Consider the following 17,158-nt stretch of genomic DNA (forward strand, 5'->3'; position numbering starts at 1 on the left):
TAAACTTTACACCCATTCCACAAAGGAACCTTAGAGTTGTATATATATAAACGAACTAAGCCTGTAATTTGATAAAATACAGTTGAATTCTTGATTATAGTTACTATAGTAGGAAATAGTTACTTCGCTAATTTAAAATGGTCTGCAAATATCAGATTTCAGAATGAATTTATAAAATTATAATATTTTGGAAGTGAAGAAATAATTATTAAGAAACAAGAATGTATTCTTAATTGGCTGTTCTACAAATACTAATTATGTTTTAGCGAATATTTGCAACCTATTTCCGGGTTCATTGTGGTGAACTGGATATGACGAAGATACACATAAAATGACGTCATGTACCAGCGGACAGGTAGGCAGTCAGTCACGTGGTACACTTCCACCCGTATTAAAAATGCGGGGTACAGAGCTCTCGCTGGTTTGTGGATTCCCCAAGTCCGAAGACACACAGGACAGAACTTAGAACCAGCAGGAATGGAATGGTCGCTAGCACACAAAAAATGGGATGCAGAGATGCATAGAAAATAAACAATTCATCACTTATAAAAGGACGCAAAAGAGCGCACGGCGCAAAAGTACACAAAAGGAGGCGCAAGGCAAAAAGGCTCACGTTGCATAGGAGCGCAATGTTAATAAAAGTAAAAGGAATTTTAGGAAGCTACAAAGTGAATAAGTGAATATGTTTAATAGCATATCAACTGCGAATACGTTGACAAGCTATGTTTTAAATTTACCGACAGCAAGAACGTCTGGACACCGAATCGCGTTCTTGTATTGACTGAAACATATTGACAGTTTTTTAACAGCTGTAAAAGTATTTAACCAACTTATCACCAGCACCACGCTTAGTGGTCAGCGTCTACCGTGATGTCACCACGCCCCCCCCCCCCCCCCCCCCCTAAACACACTTTGATGTCTACCAATCGAAAAACAGGTCACGTGACGTGACTTGCATATATGGGGCTCAATAGGCCCTAGTACTACCACTATTTATGTTGAAATTGAAGTAGCATCTAAAGTAGCACGATAACGGTTGTTTTATAAATACACTTTCCACACGTATTGACGTCATGTTTACGATATACACACATTCTGATTTTTTCTGTCTTTCTTTCACAAGCTACACCAGTAGTCCAGTCTGTAAAATGAAATGAGCTGACTTTTCCAGTTCTCCTCTGTCACCATAGAGTTTGGTTTGTACGGTTGCTTCAATAGGCCACTCAGAGTGTCTCAAACCTTGATAGGTTGGGCACTACTGTGGGATGTGCTCCGTTGTTTGGTCTTCGAGTCCACAGCTGCAGGTTGGTGAAGGTGCTAGCTTGAACATTTTAAACATGTGAACATTTAGTCTATTGTGGACTGAACGGAGTCTTAACAGAGTTACTTGATCCACTCGGCTAACAAGGTGATAATCATCCCTCACTGTCCTAGGCTTATTAACTGCCTGGTCAGGGGTTTCTTTTCCGAGAAGCTAACTCCGTTGTTTGGTTGCATTTGTTATGCTCCTAGCTCGGCTTACTTCCTCATTTCCTGGGATTAGACATTGTAGGGCCACTCGTCTTTCTTTTGCAAATTGTTGGATGCCTTCCATTAGATTAGGACGTTTGTAACCTTCTAACTCTTGCAGGACTGAACGAGCATCTGAGAGAAAGATGACTTGTTGACATTCATCTTTGGAGTCCTTCATCATGGTAGCGGCCTGAATTAGGGCTTGGGCATTATAGTTGGAACAGTAGGTGCCGGGTGGGATATTCACTTTGGTCACAGCATTTGTTGATGATCCATCCATGGATGCATGATTCCAGGATTCTTCTTGCTAATGCTCGTTGATCATGGCCATAGTCAAAGAGCGTTTGACAATGTTACCTTGGGAATCTCCTGATGTTAATTGTGGGAGAGATATGCTGATCTGTTGATTAACTTGTTAAAAATTCCATGGTTGTGGGAGATCTGCTAGATTAAATGAAAGAGTCTCTGTTAGAAGTTGGCTTCATGCTCTCTGATAAGTCTCCCACTTTGGTGGATGAAATTGCTGCGTTTGAGACGGTTCTTTGTCAAACACTCCATCCTTTGGTTTATTGGATGGTTGAGCAGGTACTTGAATTTCCCTGCCTGGACCATGATCTTGGCTTCTCCCCTCTCACTGAGTGGCTGTATTGCAGCAGTTTGTTCCATGTCTTTAACAGGTGTAGACTTATAGATCCTGTTATGATTCACAGAGCTTGATTTTGAACCTTGTTTAGTCTGCTGGTTTCCTTTGCTGTTGTTGACCAGCTGTGGAACCGTACTCGAGATGAGGTCTTATGGTTCCCTCATATACTCTTTGAGGATCCTCTCATTTGCTCCCCAGTTGGTCCATGCTAATTTCCGCATAATGGCTAGAGTGTGTCTAGATTTTGTTTTTGCTTTTTGGATGTCTGGTTTCAAAGTTCGTTACTTGTCAAAGGTTGCACCAAAGTATGTTGCTTCTTCTTCACTTTTAAGTGGAGTATTGCCAGTTTTTAAAATCCCCGATTTTTGCTTTGGTGGTAGAGTAAATAGTGTAGTTGAATACTTGTCTTTGTTGATAGTCACACACCATTTCTGTGAGCATTCTGTCAGCTTGTCTGCCGCTATCTGCATTGTGTAGGTGGCAGTAGTAGTATATTCTACCTTGCACCACATCAACAAGTCATCAGCATAGAGAGCAGCTAGTATTCCTTTAGGGAGTTCTTGTATCAGATCGTTAATGAAGATCAGGAAGAGGATGGGTGCAATGACTCCTCCCTGCTCTCTTTTCTGTTAACTGTAACCCTTGCTCTACGGTTGTGAAGTTATGATTTGATCCATCAAGGCATGTTTCCAGTCATTCCACATGTCTGTAACTTGACAATGAGGCCATCAGTCCAGACTTTGTCGAATGCCTTTCATATATCTATCCAGGTAGCAAACGTGTTTATTCTCCTGAAATGCATCTTCTGTACTGTGAAACTGTCTTAAGCCTTCTTGCTCGCAAGGCAAGATATTGTCAGTTTCAAGATGCCATTTGAGGCGTTGGTCCATTATTCTCTCCAATATCTTAACAACACAGCTGGTGATGCTGACTAGACGGCAGCTGGTGGCATTCTTTTTGTCTTTTCATTCCCTGTAGACAGGAATCATTGTGGCCTCTCTCCAGATTTGTGGAAAGACACCATTTTTCTCAGATGTGATCAAAAACGTCCAACAGTTTGTTGATTGTTGCGCTGCAAAGACAAGTAAGCATCTCATTGGTGATCATGTCTGGACCTGGTGATTTGTTGTTCTTAACTTTCTTTAGTGGTACATGTAGGTGATACATTGTGATGAGACGTCAAATAAGTTCTGTTGGTGAAGCATTTCTTGCTGTCTCCCTTTGTTCTTCTCGCTGCTGCGCAACTCTGACAGGTATATTATTCTACTCTTCATTAGTGTCAGCTAGGCGATTAGCTGCTCGTTTAATGTCAGCATTTCTCCATTTTCTTCCACTGTAATCCTTTCTCCTCTGTTATCCTCAGCATTAAGTTGTTTTGTCAGTATGATGAACAAGGCATTTCGTAGAATATAATACAATGTTTCTATAAAACATTTTCACATATTTTTAAGAAACTAAATAGTAGCGTGTTTGATATACTGTGCAAGGTTACTTGGAGAGTTCTTACCCCAATGTTGATTACAATCTTTGAAGACTCAAATATAAATATTTGATAGATACATAACGTTATAATTTCTATAATATATAACTTGGGTTCGTGTGTGTGTGTGTGTGTGCACGAACGCGCGCGTGTATGTATGAGTTTTGTGTGTGTGTGTGTGTGTGTGTGTGTGTGTGCGTGTGTGTGTGTGTGTGTGTTTAATGTTTAAAAAGATAATTAATTCTGGATTTGTAAAAACACTTTTTAATTATGTTTGTCCCTGGATCCGGCTGTGTGTTGAACAAAACATTTAGCCTAGCCTAAGGACACTTGTGGGTAGAATTACTGATCCCAAAGATTGCAGACTTGACAGAATTGGACTAAAACCATCTTGCTGCCATGGTTCCAGTATCCATGGAAACGAACGGTAGAGGACTGTGGAGAGGTGAGCTAGGTCGTGTTGTATAAAAGAATAACACGACACAAACATTCCGTCCACCACTAGAGTCCCTGCGTCCGTCACTGGAACGTACAGACCTGTGTTGAAAGAAGAAACCAATGAATGTATCATACATTTGGAACCAACCCGTAGCACTTAGTAATTAACAATAAAACCGACAATAGCCCAGACCACTAACCATAACACCTCAGCAGATAACACTACCACTAACCATAACACCTCAGCCGATAACTTTACCACTAAGCTATAAACTCCCCCGACCCTTTAAAAAATAGAATTTATAATGACGACAATAATACCATTATCAAAAATGCTGATAGTGATGATGGTATTGATGATGACGATAGTAGTAGTTCTAGCTGTAGTAGTAGCTGTAAGAATATTAGAGAGAAGTTAGCGTGGTGGTCTTACACCTCCCAGATTCAGTCTTAAAGTTTACTCTGGATTGGAGCCGGTATCGTGATGCAATCCCAGTATCTATTGTCCTTAAGTATACTATTTTTAACAACAACACCATAAACTGGCATAACTTTAAACACCATATACCGTAAATCCTTAAAAAAGAAAAACATAGAATAGGAACCTGCTTCAGTGAATGTCAATTTTGCACTATAGTGGTGTGGCGTAGGGGAGTGATCGGCACTTGTTGGCCCAAAGAACTACATTTGGCACAGTTGTGCAGAGGTCAAAGTCAGGTCAAGTCAAGATCAAAGGTCACATTTGGACAATATCCAGGAAGGTTATATCAAAGCACTACATTAGACGTATACTTAACATGTACATGTTCCCAGTTTAGACGTCAAAGTCAAGTCAAGGTCAAATGTCAAAGTAAACTGGTATCCAAGAAATGAAGAAAAGGTCAGGCACTGCACAATTATTTGTTTGCCAAGCCCTCAATTGGTCTTTGTATTTTCTGCATATCTGAAAAATGTTAAGGGTCCACAGAGTGCAAACGTGCCACCCTTGAGGAATTAAAAAATTCAAGATGGCGTCCAAGATGGCTGTCAAAACATAGAACTGGAAATATATCTGATAGTTTGTCAGCTTTGGCAAAATGTTGATCGCTATGACTGGATTTTAGGGGTCAAGTGATTCATTGTGAACTAATCTCAGCTAATCGAGATATTGTAACATCATTTAAGTCGCAGATGGCCATTATACGGTGCTATAAAATCATATACATGTACACAATATTACCTTGTTTTGTTGCGAAAGAGATTTGGACAACTCGTTCTGGGCAGTGACCACGTGGACACGATTTTGTGGTAAAAATGTAATTTCCTATTTTCACAGAACTCGCAGATCTACAAGATCAAACAAAATAGCAACAGCAGCGGCATTAACGGCAATTATTCTACTACTACTACTACTACTACTACTACTACTACTACTACTACTACTACTACTACTACTACTACTACTACTACTGCTACTACTACTACTACTACTACTAGTACTAGTACTAGTAGTAGTAGTAGTAGTAGTAGTAATAATGGTACTAGTCGTAGTAGTAATAATACTACTAGTAGTAGTAGTAATACTACTACTACTACTACGACTACTACTAGTAGTAGTAGTAGTAGTAGTAGTAGTAGTGGTAGTAGTAGTAATAGTAGTAGATGTAATAATAATCGTAGTAGTAATATAGTAACTAGTGATAGTAGTAGTAATGGTAGTGGTAGTAGTAGTAGTAGTAGTAGTAGTAGTAGTAGTAGTAGTAGTAGTAGTAGTAGTAATAGTAGTGGTAGTAGTAATATTAGTAGTAATATTAGTAGTAATAGTAGCATTAGTAATAATGGTAGTTGTAACAGTAGTAGTAATAGTAGTGATAGTAGTAGTTGTAGTAGTAATAGTAGTAGTAATGGTAGTAATAATAGTAGTAGTAGTAGTAGTAGTAGTAGTAATATTAGTAGTAGTAGTAGTAGTAGTAATCGTAGTAGTAGTAGTAGTAATAGTAGTGGTAGTAGTAATAGTAGTAGATGTAATAATAATCTTGGCAGTAGTAATAGTAATAGATGTAATAATAATCTTTGTAGTAGTAATAGTAATTGAATTTGCAGACCTTCAACAACGAACAAAATAGCATTGCATAAATAGTTGTGGTAGTAGTAATAGTAAATTGGTTTTTGTTAGCTACCATTTACATTACAGAGAGTGCCTGTTCAACGATACATCACAACTGAAAGCGAGTATGGTAGAAATCACACACGTTTTAACATAAACGTCTCTTACGGGGACTTCATAGTCTTCTGTTCATAATCGTGTGGATCACAAAATGTACCGATTCCACCCAACGTAACCAAACAATTCTTGTGAATGCAACAGACAAAGACGTCCAAAGATGACGTCGCTTACCTAGCTTCCATGCCAGTTGATTGGTTGTTTGTTGAAGCGAAGAGAAGGTGGTTTCCTGTGATCGTCAGCTGGTTTCCCTGCTCCGTGGTCAACGTCAGATAAGTCGTGTTCTTGTAGGGTTCTCGGTGTAAGAAAGTTTTTACTTCAGAAAGCACACGCTCACCACCTTCCACTATACGAACATAAATGTAAAGACAGGTGTAGAAAAGATTTGGTTTTTATGGCAGACTGCATTCATTATAGTAAAAGGCACGAAGTCACGGCTATCACATAAGATTCTTGTCACATCTTAGTTCTTAGCTGTCCATGTTGACCAGTTATCGCTTCAATTGTATAATGTATTGAAAGTCTTTATAAATATATACTGAGTAAAACTAGAAACTTCACATTTTGAAAATGCTATTATTTTCAATATGGCCGATACCATATGTCACGGGGATCCTATAATACCCGTAACTGAATAAAACACGATTATCCAAATATCTCTCCTAACTGTATATCTATTAGATCTCTCTGTAACGGGCAGTCCAATACCCGCGTGGCTCGGTTCTAGTTATATCAGAGATCAGATCTTATATAAAGTATATGTAATATAGCACGTTTAGTTCACTAGAAAACACAACAAAACACAATACACTTTGGAATCTGTATTAGCCTTAAGATGACAAATATATTTGCCGCAGTTAATTAATTAACAACAACAATAATAATAACAACCCAGTTAATCACTTAATTAGTTAATCACTAGGTGTCTAGTTTACACAATATTCTAATCACTTCACCGTGACACAACACCCACACGTGTGATAATTGAGAAACGCTTCCAGGGGAACTTAATTAATAAAGGAATTACAACTCTATTCCTAACTGGTTAATTTTTAATTAACCCTTAACTACTCATTCAGTAACCTTGTAATACAGACTTAATACTGGTACCTATCACAATAAAGACAATAACATACAGTTTACCTAGGTCCTCTAGGATGACTGGCTAAGCTTTAATAATTTTAGCACAGTGAAGCCTACAATTTACTTCGTCAGTTTACCGGAAACACTGTCTAAATAATATGGGTATAATACAGTATTAAAATATTTAAAGTCACATCAATCACATCAAGGTTATACAACAGAGCAGAAATAATATTGACCAAGTCCAAACGGACTAACGTTCCCTGGTAGCCTTCCAATATGTTTCTCCTCGATATATGTAAAATCCTAGCTATTTATTATAAAATCCCAGACTGGTCCGGAGACAGTACGCGGAACCAAATCTTATGATGTGTATATTTCCACAGCGACCAAGGCGGTATGTTTTCTTACAAGCCTAGACTGGTCGTCGCCAGTTCGCTAGAGATATCCCGGTCGCGCGGAGGTATTACGTAACCACTCTCCACATGTGCATATTGGGAACAGCTCGACCACCGTCGCGCGGTGGTATTAAGTAACAAGGTGCCCACCTAGTCTAAGTGCATATTGGGACTGCACACGGCCCTCTAAAACAATTAATATCGCCACAGGCGAAAAGAAATTAAGAGCATGTTCCGTCACACCATATAAATTGTATTATTACATAATGAAAATATATCTGTATTCTCACTGGTCAAAAACCAGTCACATGACCTTCCGTAAATAGTGATATTGCCCTGACACGGTCCTATCGGTCTGATAAAAAGTTATATTGCCCTGGGAGATTTAACCAATAAAAAATAAAGATGAGACAAAATGTTATCCAATTAATGAGTAGGTTACGTAATGCAACGTCAACTAATAAATCTATTGTAAACAACCACAAACTTGTGACAAAACGCTTTGCTGTCCTTCAACACAAAGATAACATCTTTATTCATACTGAATTTTATTCCACAAATACGACAAAAACAGTAAGTAACCGTCACATTGCGTAAGTAATATCTCGCAGATTTTGAAATGCACAGTATACATCAAAATGCAGTTGGAATCGGCACTCTCAGAAAAAAATTTCAAATTTAAAAAAATGTATTTGGAGGTAATGAGTAACTGTTCAGTATAAATATATGTTCAGATTGATCACATTTTGTCTTTTATTTTGCTATTAATATGATTTTGACATTCTTGCTGGATATAATGTCTCGAATTTGATTGTTTTCTTCGTAATGTTTCAACTGTTTATTTCCGCATTCCTCTGCTTGTCATACAACGTCATAGGATTACATGACGTTACTAAACCTCATCAGTTTTAGTGCACTGCTGGAAATTATAAACATTGACGTATTTCGATTCTGATAAACAAACCAGGGATGCACGAGTCTTATGGATGTCATTATGTAATAAAACAATTATTGACCACATTTCAGGCAATATCATGTTTTATGGTGGAACAAAAGTCAGTTTCTTCGGTCCATAAATAATATTTAACTAGTGAATGACGTCGGATATCTGCTCTTTTTTTGTGAAGGGTACGAATGGGAAATTCCGCGAGGCTCTGCCAAGCGTAATTTCTCATTCGACCTGAACAGGATGAAGCAGATATCCGACGTCATTAACTAGTTATTATCTTTATCCTGCAAACCATAACAAGTAATGGGGAAAGCCATTAATTCTGCTATTCCCGCCACATTGTACGATGACCTGCAAGTGAAATGAGCGATTTTGTAATGTAGGCTATGCTTTTGACGTCAAGATAAAACCTCATATTGACCTCATTGACGGTCAATAATTGATTATTATTACATACCCATTAAATCTTACTATATAAATACAGCTCTGAATACAAGAATTGAATACAACTTTCCGTATTCAACTCAACTGCCGGAACTATACCGTATTCAACGCTACTATTTATAGCACATAGTTACCGGGAATGCCCTTCGCGATATGTAAACAAAGTTTGTGCTTGGTTTGTTTAAAATGTTATTTTGTGGAAAATTTGAACTGAAAACAGACGAAAACGGTGACAAATATTTACAATTTAATGAGCGCGATACCAAAACTTGAGACGGGAACACTATTAACCAACGAGCTTTTAATCCACGATAGTTAAGGTCGACGACAGTCACTTTTTGGACCTTTGTTTTGGCTTCGTTACATCGTACACAATTCTTATTCTTTTTCAATAAATAAAACATCTCCAACTGTAATTTTGTGATATAATATATTTGACAAAAGGTACATTTTATTTCTTTCATCTTTCAAAACTTCAAATTAATATTTTGTCCAGAATTATGAAAAATATAAAAAAGTACCGACCTGTAAACCGTGTTGTCTTCTTGTTATAGGAATTTGACAGGGGTCAAGGTTAGTAGACTAGTTTTTATTTTAATGTGGCGCAGCATTGTAATAATACAGCTAATTTTGAATTTAAATGACGTCAGTATTCCAATGACGTCACTTTGCATCTCCTTACAATAACCATAAACTGGGTACATGACCTTTCCTTTTTGGAAAAATTCCAATGTAAAATTGCTGTTGAATTTTTTTTTTCTTAATATTACTAATGCACCTGGATGTCTTTGAACAAAATCTTGTGATTAAAAAATTGCAACTTTTACGAAATATGGATTTCTAGTGAAATTACGGTAAGATATGCTATATTTATTGTGTATGAAGCCAAAACAAGGGTGCAAAAAGTGACTGTCGTCGACTTTAGCAACAATGCCGTCTCCTCACGTAGAAAACTTGAATGAACTGTCGACCGGATTATTCAGTGGAGCGATGATTTATGGAGGCACATTTAATATAAACTTAAACTTTTCATTACGAATAATTCCATGAACATCAATAAAAGAAAACACACTGATGACGACTCAGACACTGAGTGAACAATTCTTGACATTTTTCTTCGTTGATAAAACTGGCACGCTGAAGGTTTTCTGACGTATTACGAGCAAATTAAATATTATATTGTTCGTGAATTTTAGCCATTACATTGTCTTTAAAAGGCATTTCAAACAATATCATTAAAATTATAGGTAACTTTTCACTCGTTCTTTCTTATTTCTGTTTATTGTTTAAATAGAACTATATTCCTATGTGTAATAATTGGTGGTTCTTCGGTCCGCGTAGTAACACAGCTGACCTAGTTGTGTAAATTTAGAAATCCCCATCATTAGCTAGCAGTGTTACAATTTCTAAATTATTATTTGGAAAAAAAATCCAATTTAGGGTATGTAATAAATACAAAACTACATATAAGTGGCATCGGGGTTTCCTGCAGGAAATACACTCGTGGAATACAGAAATCAGAAAACCACATATATGCAGTTTTGTTTATGTATTGGCTCGCGAGTATCCCGTGAGCAATATGCAGTTGGGTTCTGGCAGTCACGGTGATGCCAGCCCACACCATAACTGACCCACCCCCAAATCGGTCATGAGGACGTTTGTTGACCAGAACGTCTCCGAAAATAGTCACGTCGATCATGGCGACCAAGTCTAGTGTATATTTGGACTCGTGAGAAAAGATCACCGTAGCTCAACGCCTGTTAGCCCAATGCATATGACGTGTACACTATGGGCGTCTGGCAGCAAAGTGTTTTGCGGTTGAAGGTGGCATTACGTTAGGGTCGACGTGAGTGGAGATGACTTCTAGGCAATCGGTTTGGAATTGGATGACCGGTGATCTACACGAGCAGTGTTCACGCCACATACGCACAATGCAAGTGTTTTATTAGGATGGACACCCCTTTCACGTGCATGTTCCCGTAACTGGCTTCTCGTTCTTAATTAATTTCTGAGTTGCCTTGAGTAGGAGCATTACCATATATTGTGCACTTATTTTGAGATTGAACCTCTTTTAACCTTGTTTCATTCGATAATAATTCTCCATATTTCGAATCGAATGTCCACAACTGAATTTTTATTCATCTTGTACAAAGAACCTTTGCGTATACTGTAATTCAGTTAATTAAGGAACCCTCAACTCTGACACCGAAACAGTGGTATGGGAACAGTTAATAACTGTTGGTAGATTTACCTGTACTACGATCTGTATCAAACAGTTGGCAGATTTACCTGTATGGGAACAGTTAATAACTGTTGGTAGATTTACCTGTACTACGATCTGTATCAAACAGTTGGCAGATTTACCTGTAGTAAGATCTCTATCAAACAGCTGACAGATTTACCTGTATTAATATCTGCATCAAACAGCTGACATATTTACCCATAGTAAGAATAAATAACAAGTTTACCTGTAGCCAGATTTGTATGAAATAGGTACCTGTTAGAATTCGATGTCCTGATCTAAGATCCCTCATTTCCATGAGGTTGCCGTTGTCCAGTAGAAGATGAGCATCACCGGGAAAACAGTCAGCGTCTCTACAGCAGCCCCCACCCTTGCAGCCGTAGTAGCAGACTAATACCTTGGATCCACATTGACATAGTGGTGCGCGCTGTGCCGAGGACGAGAAATGAAAACACTTTAACACCTCAACACATTCTAGACTACAGCTATTTGAAAATGAAAGGGCTGTTGGATTTTCGACATCTCAACACATTTTAGACTACACTTAAGTAACTCGGATCGACAGTAACACAGACGTGGTCACTGTGCATAGGAAAAGAAAAGAAATGAAGAGAAGTGAAAGCAATATTTCTTACAACTCAGCACAGTTTAAACTACAGCTATTTAGAAAGGAAAGGAATGTTGGTTTATCGACAACTCAGCACAGTTTAAACTACAGCTATTTAGAAAGGAAAGGAATGTTGGTTTATCGACAAATCAGCACAGTTTAAACTACAGCTATTTAGAAAGGAAAGGAATGTTGGTTTATCGACAACTCTGCACAGTTTAAACTACAGCTATTTAGAAAGGAAAGGAATGTTGGTTTATCGACAACTCTGCACAGTTTAAACTACAGCTATTTAGAAAGGAAAGGAATGTTGGTTTATTGATACCTCGTCACACTTTAAATTGTAGCTATGTGGAAAGGAGTGATATACTTAACAACACCTCCGTACATTTTAAACAGCAGTTATGTGGAAAGAAGAGATATACTTAACAACACATCCGTACATATTAAACAGCAGCTATGTGGAAAGAAGAGATATACTTAACAACACATCCGTACATATTAAACAGCAGCTATGTGGAAAGAAGAGATATACTTAAAACACATCCGTACATATTAAACAGCAGTTATGTGGAAAGAAGAGATATACTTAACAACACATCCGTATATATTAAACAGCAGTTATGTGGAAAGAAGAGATATACTTAAAACACATCCGTACATATTAAACAGCAGCTATGTGGAAAGAAGAGATATACTTAACAACACATCCGTATATATTAACCGGCCTCGGTGGCGTCGTGGCAGGCCATCGGTCTACAGGCTGGTAGGTACTGGGTTCGGATCCCAGTCGAGGCATGGGATTTTTAATCCAGATACCGACTCCAAACCCTGAGTGAGTGCTCCGCAAGGCTCAATGGGTAGGTGTAAACCACTTGCACCGACCAGTGATCCATAACTGGTTCAACAAAGGCCATGGTTTGTGCTATCCTGCCTGTGAGAAGCGCAAATAAAAGATCCCTTGCTGCTAATCGGAAGAGTAGCCCATATAGTGGCGACAGCGGGTTTCCTTTCAAAATCTGTGTGGTCCTTAACCATATGTCTGACGCCATATAACCGTAAATACAATGTGTTGAGTGCGTCGTTAAATAAAACATTTCTTTCTTTTTTCCGTATATATTAAACAGCAGCTATGTGGAAAGAAGAGATATACTTAACAACACATCCGTACATATTAAACAGCAGTTATGTGGAAAGAAGAGATATACGTAATAACACATCCGTAGCTATGTGGAAAGAAGAGATATGCTTAACAACACATCCGTACATATTAAACAGCAGTTATGTGGAAAGAAGAGATATACTTAAAACACATCCGTACATATTAAACAGCAGCTATGTGGAAATGATAGAAATGCTTAACATGACCTCAGCACATTTTAAATCACAGCTATTTGGAAATGATAGAAATGCTTAACAACACCTCCGTACATTTTAAATCACAGCTATTTGGAAATGAGAGAAATGCTTAACAACACCTCAGCACATTTTAAATCACAGCTATTTGGAAATGAGAGAAATACTTAACAACACCTCCGTACATTTTAAATCACAGCTATTTGGAAATGAGAGAAATACTTAACAACACCTCAGCACATTTTAAATCACAGCTATTTGGAAATGAGAGAAATACTTAACAACACCTCCGTACATTTTAAATCACAGCTATTTGCTGAAATGACAGTACATACTTTTAAAATTGCATCCAGCACATTTTAAATCACAGCTATTTGGAAATGAAAGAAATACTTAACAACACCTCCGTACATTTTAAATCACAGCTATTTGGAAATGAGAGAAATACTTAACAACACCTCAGCACATTTTAAATCACAGCTATTTGGAAATGAGAGAAATACTTAACAACACCTCCGTACATATTATGTTTTACAGAAGACGAACAAAAACCTGTTTTGTTATGTTGGATAATGAGAGGACATTTAAAAAAGCTAGTACCTGTTATATTTGCCAAGGCAATCTAGGATCAGACCGAGTTTGCGACCACGATCATTTCACTGGAGTTTACCAGCATTAAAACATTATTCCTGCACGCATCAAGTAACTTGTTATCATGCAGGTTCTAGGGTATACCTTTCACAAAGTGAACTTGGGGCATGAACTGTGGCGTAAAGGGGCTGCCTATCGGTGTAACACCACATGATGTTATTGGGTGCTGGTTTGACGAGTCTTTCTGGAAATATGTTTCAAAGGATCATTGTACTGTTTTTCCCCACACAGTAGCTTTCTTTTTTCACTTTGTTTATTTATGTCACAAAGTGATCTCTGATTTAATGACCTGTGCGGTCTTTGATTGTAACAATCCGCTAGATCATGAAGAATATCCGGTAATTATAATTACACCATATTAAGCGAGCTTCCTTTTCCTATCATGTTTATGTCCCGAGTAAAATAATTTTCAATAGTTAAAAAGGGAAAAACGTTATCAAAAAAGAAAACGACTTGAAGGATAAATTCCTGAATGAACAGCAGACCCTTCCCAAGAGGAACTCTGTAGTCAGGAGCCTAGATCCTGACACCCACGTACTGTAGCACTAGGTCAACAACCCTCCCCCTGTCGTCCCTATTGGGATTGAGAACTGACCCAGGGTCAATCTGTAATCCTAAACACGTAATGCCAAACGTAATGCGAACTCTTTGAATAGAAAACCGATTATATTTCGAAGAAACTTTGTATGTCCTCATTTATTACAAAAGGAACAATTAAGAGATCACCCTAGAGCTGGTGAGACGACTACCCTCATCCTGGCTATCAACTGTTTAAATAAAACAATAACGTCACTAGGTCACGCCCCCACGCTTAGAGGGCCGCCAATCAGAGGGTAGGTCACGTGACCTCATTTGCATAGATGACGCTCAAGTGCCAGGGTTACTACTACCTTTTTCTTTCTTTACTTCTAGATTCACTGTTAACCCCATATCTTACAGAATTCTGTTTTATTTATCCATGTTTATAGATACTGTAGTAATATACCATAAGTATTAATATTATGTTTATATTAGCCTATAACACGACTATACCACAGTGGTATCTGGGCTCCCAACCCTGGCACTACCATATTTGTTTCTGGGGGTAATAAAACATGTATAAAATAAACAAAAATAATAAAGATAATAAACTGACTATAGGCCTTGACCTTTGTGGTCCCTTCCAAGTGTGTCTGTGGGAGTAGGGGTGCGCACGCATTTCTTGTGTCCATTTCCTCAGATAAACGTGCTCCAGAACGCATTTTGTCTCATAAATAAAATACTGTTAGATTTGTTATAACCAAAAATATGTATACAGTTTCAACAAAAGGTTAAGCTCCACTACTGAGCTACACCCCGTCCCTGTACAATCACAAAGGTGAATAAACTGGTACGCTGTTTCAACTTGTACATACCTTGCGGTCTCTTCCCAGCATATAAGTTCTATCGCTCTTGTCAGATCTCGTTACATGGCACTGCACTAAAACTACAGAAATAGCAGTTAAATTCAGCGGTGTTCATCTCGCGAACACCTTCTACAAAATTTTTATTTAGCAATTCACAGAAACCGTGTTTGCAAACAACCCAACAACCACAAATTTTGGTCCTAATAGGAAATGGACAAGTTATGATAATACAGTGTACGTGCATCGAGTAGTACAAACTAAACACCAACAAACTCCAACCAGTAGTCTACCATGTCACAACCACAGAGATATACTAACAGGATTATTACAAAAAACGTTACAACACAACAAATAGCAAAAAACAAAACAAAAACACAAAAACAAAAACAATTATGAAACCCACATGTAATCCAACATATAAATTAATGCTTATAATTTAACACAGTAGTCTGACATTTTCAAGCAGTAATTATATTAATTATTACAAATGTCGTTATAAGTACAATAATTAATATACAAAGATAAAAAAAATAAAAATTATATAATATGTATACTATGACATGAGTAAATGTTAGCATGGAAGGCCCATGTAAGTTAATTACTTCAGTCGATTATTAATTTGTTAACTTTAATCAGATATGTAAATTAATACAAAAAGGTACAGGCAGTAGTAACATTAACCATGTGGCGGGAAATTTCTATTATATTGAAAAACATTGATACACTCACTTATTCAAAGGAAACACAACATGAAATCGATTTAAACACATTCATTCGTATATATCAACATCATTTTGTTACTTACACATACTATGTATAGAGGATACCACATGAGTGGCCGTTAGATACATTTAGCTTACGACAAGTTGTTTTAAAAAGCGAAAGAGAGTTGGAAACGTTTTTAAATAATGACTTGTAAGATAAATGGTATCTAATGGACACTAATGTAGTATTATAATATTTTAAACATATCTTTAAATAAACAGTTTTAAGCAAATTTAAACGTCTTTACTGACTAAAAACTATTGATGGCATTTGCTTTTGTATCCATCGTACGCGTCACAGAAACATTATTGCCAGGTTAACTATGCGTCACAATGTAATCGATTTGTTCATTGGCTGGCATGGCATTGGTGATCTTGTCACTACCTAGGAACAACCAGTCGTACGTTATGAAATTGTTATCACACATATATTCGTTAACAGTATGCGTTATCAAAAATAACGAACTATGTTCTCACCAACTGGTGTGTACTATTAGCCCACTTGATATGTTAGTGTACTGAAGGTTGAGTTTATAATAAAGTTAAAACCGGACTTGTTTTCACAAGTTGTAGTAAACTATGCGGAGATGACATTACGTATGTTTTCATTTTCCGTTAAGGCTTTTTCAGTTTGATCAATTCATTGTCTATTGCTATTTTTAAAGGGACATTCCTGAGTTTGCTACACTTTTATTTTTCTGCATAATATATTAGTGGCTGTATATTAAACGTGTTTCTGATCGTTCTAATATTTGTACTAGGTTAAATTTCATTTTATTTCCTACAAAATCCAGTTTGGTCTTCTTACAAATATTAAGACTAACAGAAACAAATTAAATATACAGACACTGATATTCTAAACAAGAAACTATATTTAATATGTAAGTTTAATCGTAGAAGTATTTTATTGGTCGGAAACATCTTACAATGCAGCAAACTCAGGAATGTCCCTTTAATTAACGACAGTAATTTGCCAAAGTAAAACCACTGTTGATTGTTGATT

General features: G+C 37.2%; 1 protein-coding gene across 1 annotated transcript in view; it reads right to left on the reverse strand.

Annotated features, from left to right (window-relative positions):
- Positions 1-3,883: 3,883 nt before the first annotated feature.
- Positions 3,884-17,158, reverse strand: part of LOC121385571 (desert hedgehog protein B-like) — a 116,968-nt gene continuing 103,693 nt past the window's right edge. Inside the window, exons 2-6 of the mRNA XM_041516304.1 lie at positions 15,401-15,471; positions 11,648-11,819; positions 6,451-6,622; positions 5,293-5,399; positions 3,884-4,172 (exon numbers count right to left, since the gene is read on the reverse strand). Of these exons, the coding sequence (XP_041372238.1) occupies positions 3,946-4,172; positions 5,293-5,399; positions 6,451-6,622; positions 11,648-11,819; positions 15,401-15,471 (749 nt within the window). The 3' untranslated portion in view covers positions 3,884-3,945. The remainder of the gene's footprint in view (positions 4,173-5,292; positions 5,400-6,450; positions 6,623-11,647; positions 11,820-15,400; positions 15,472-17,158) is intronic.

Source organism: Gigantopelta aegis, chromosome 11 (genome assembly GCF_016097555.1).
Source record: "Gigantopelta aegis isolate Gae_Host chromosome 11, Gae_host_genome, whole genome shotgun sequence".
In the NCBI taxonomy this organism is placed as follows: Eukaryota; Metazoa; Mollusca; class Gastropoda; order Neomphalida; family Peltospiridae; genus Gigantopelta; species Gigantopelta aegis.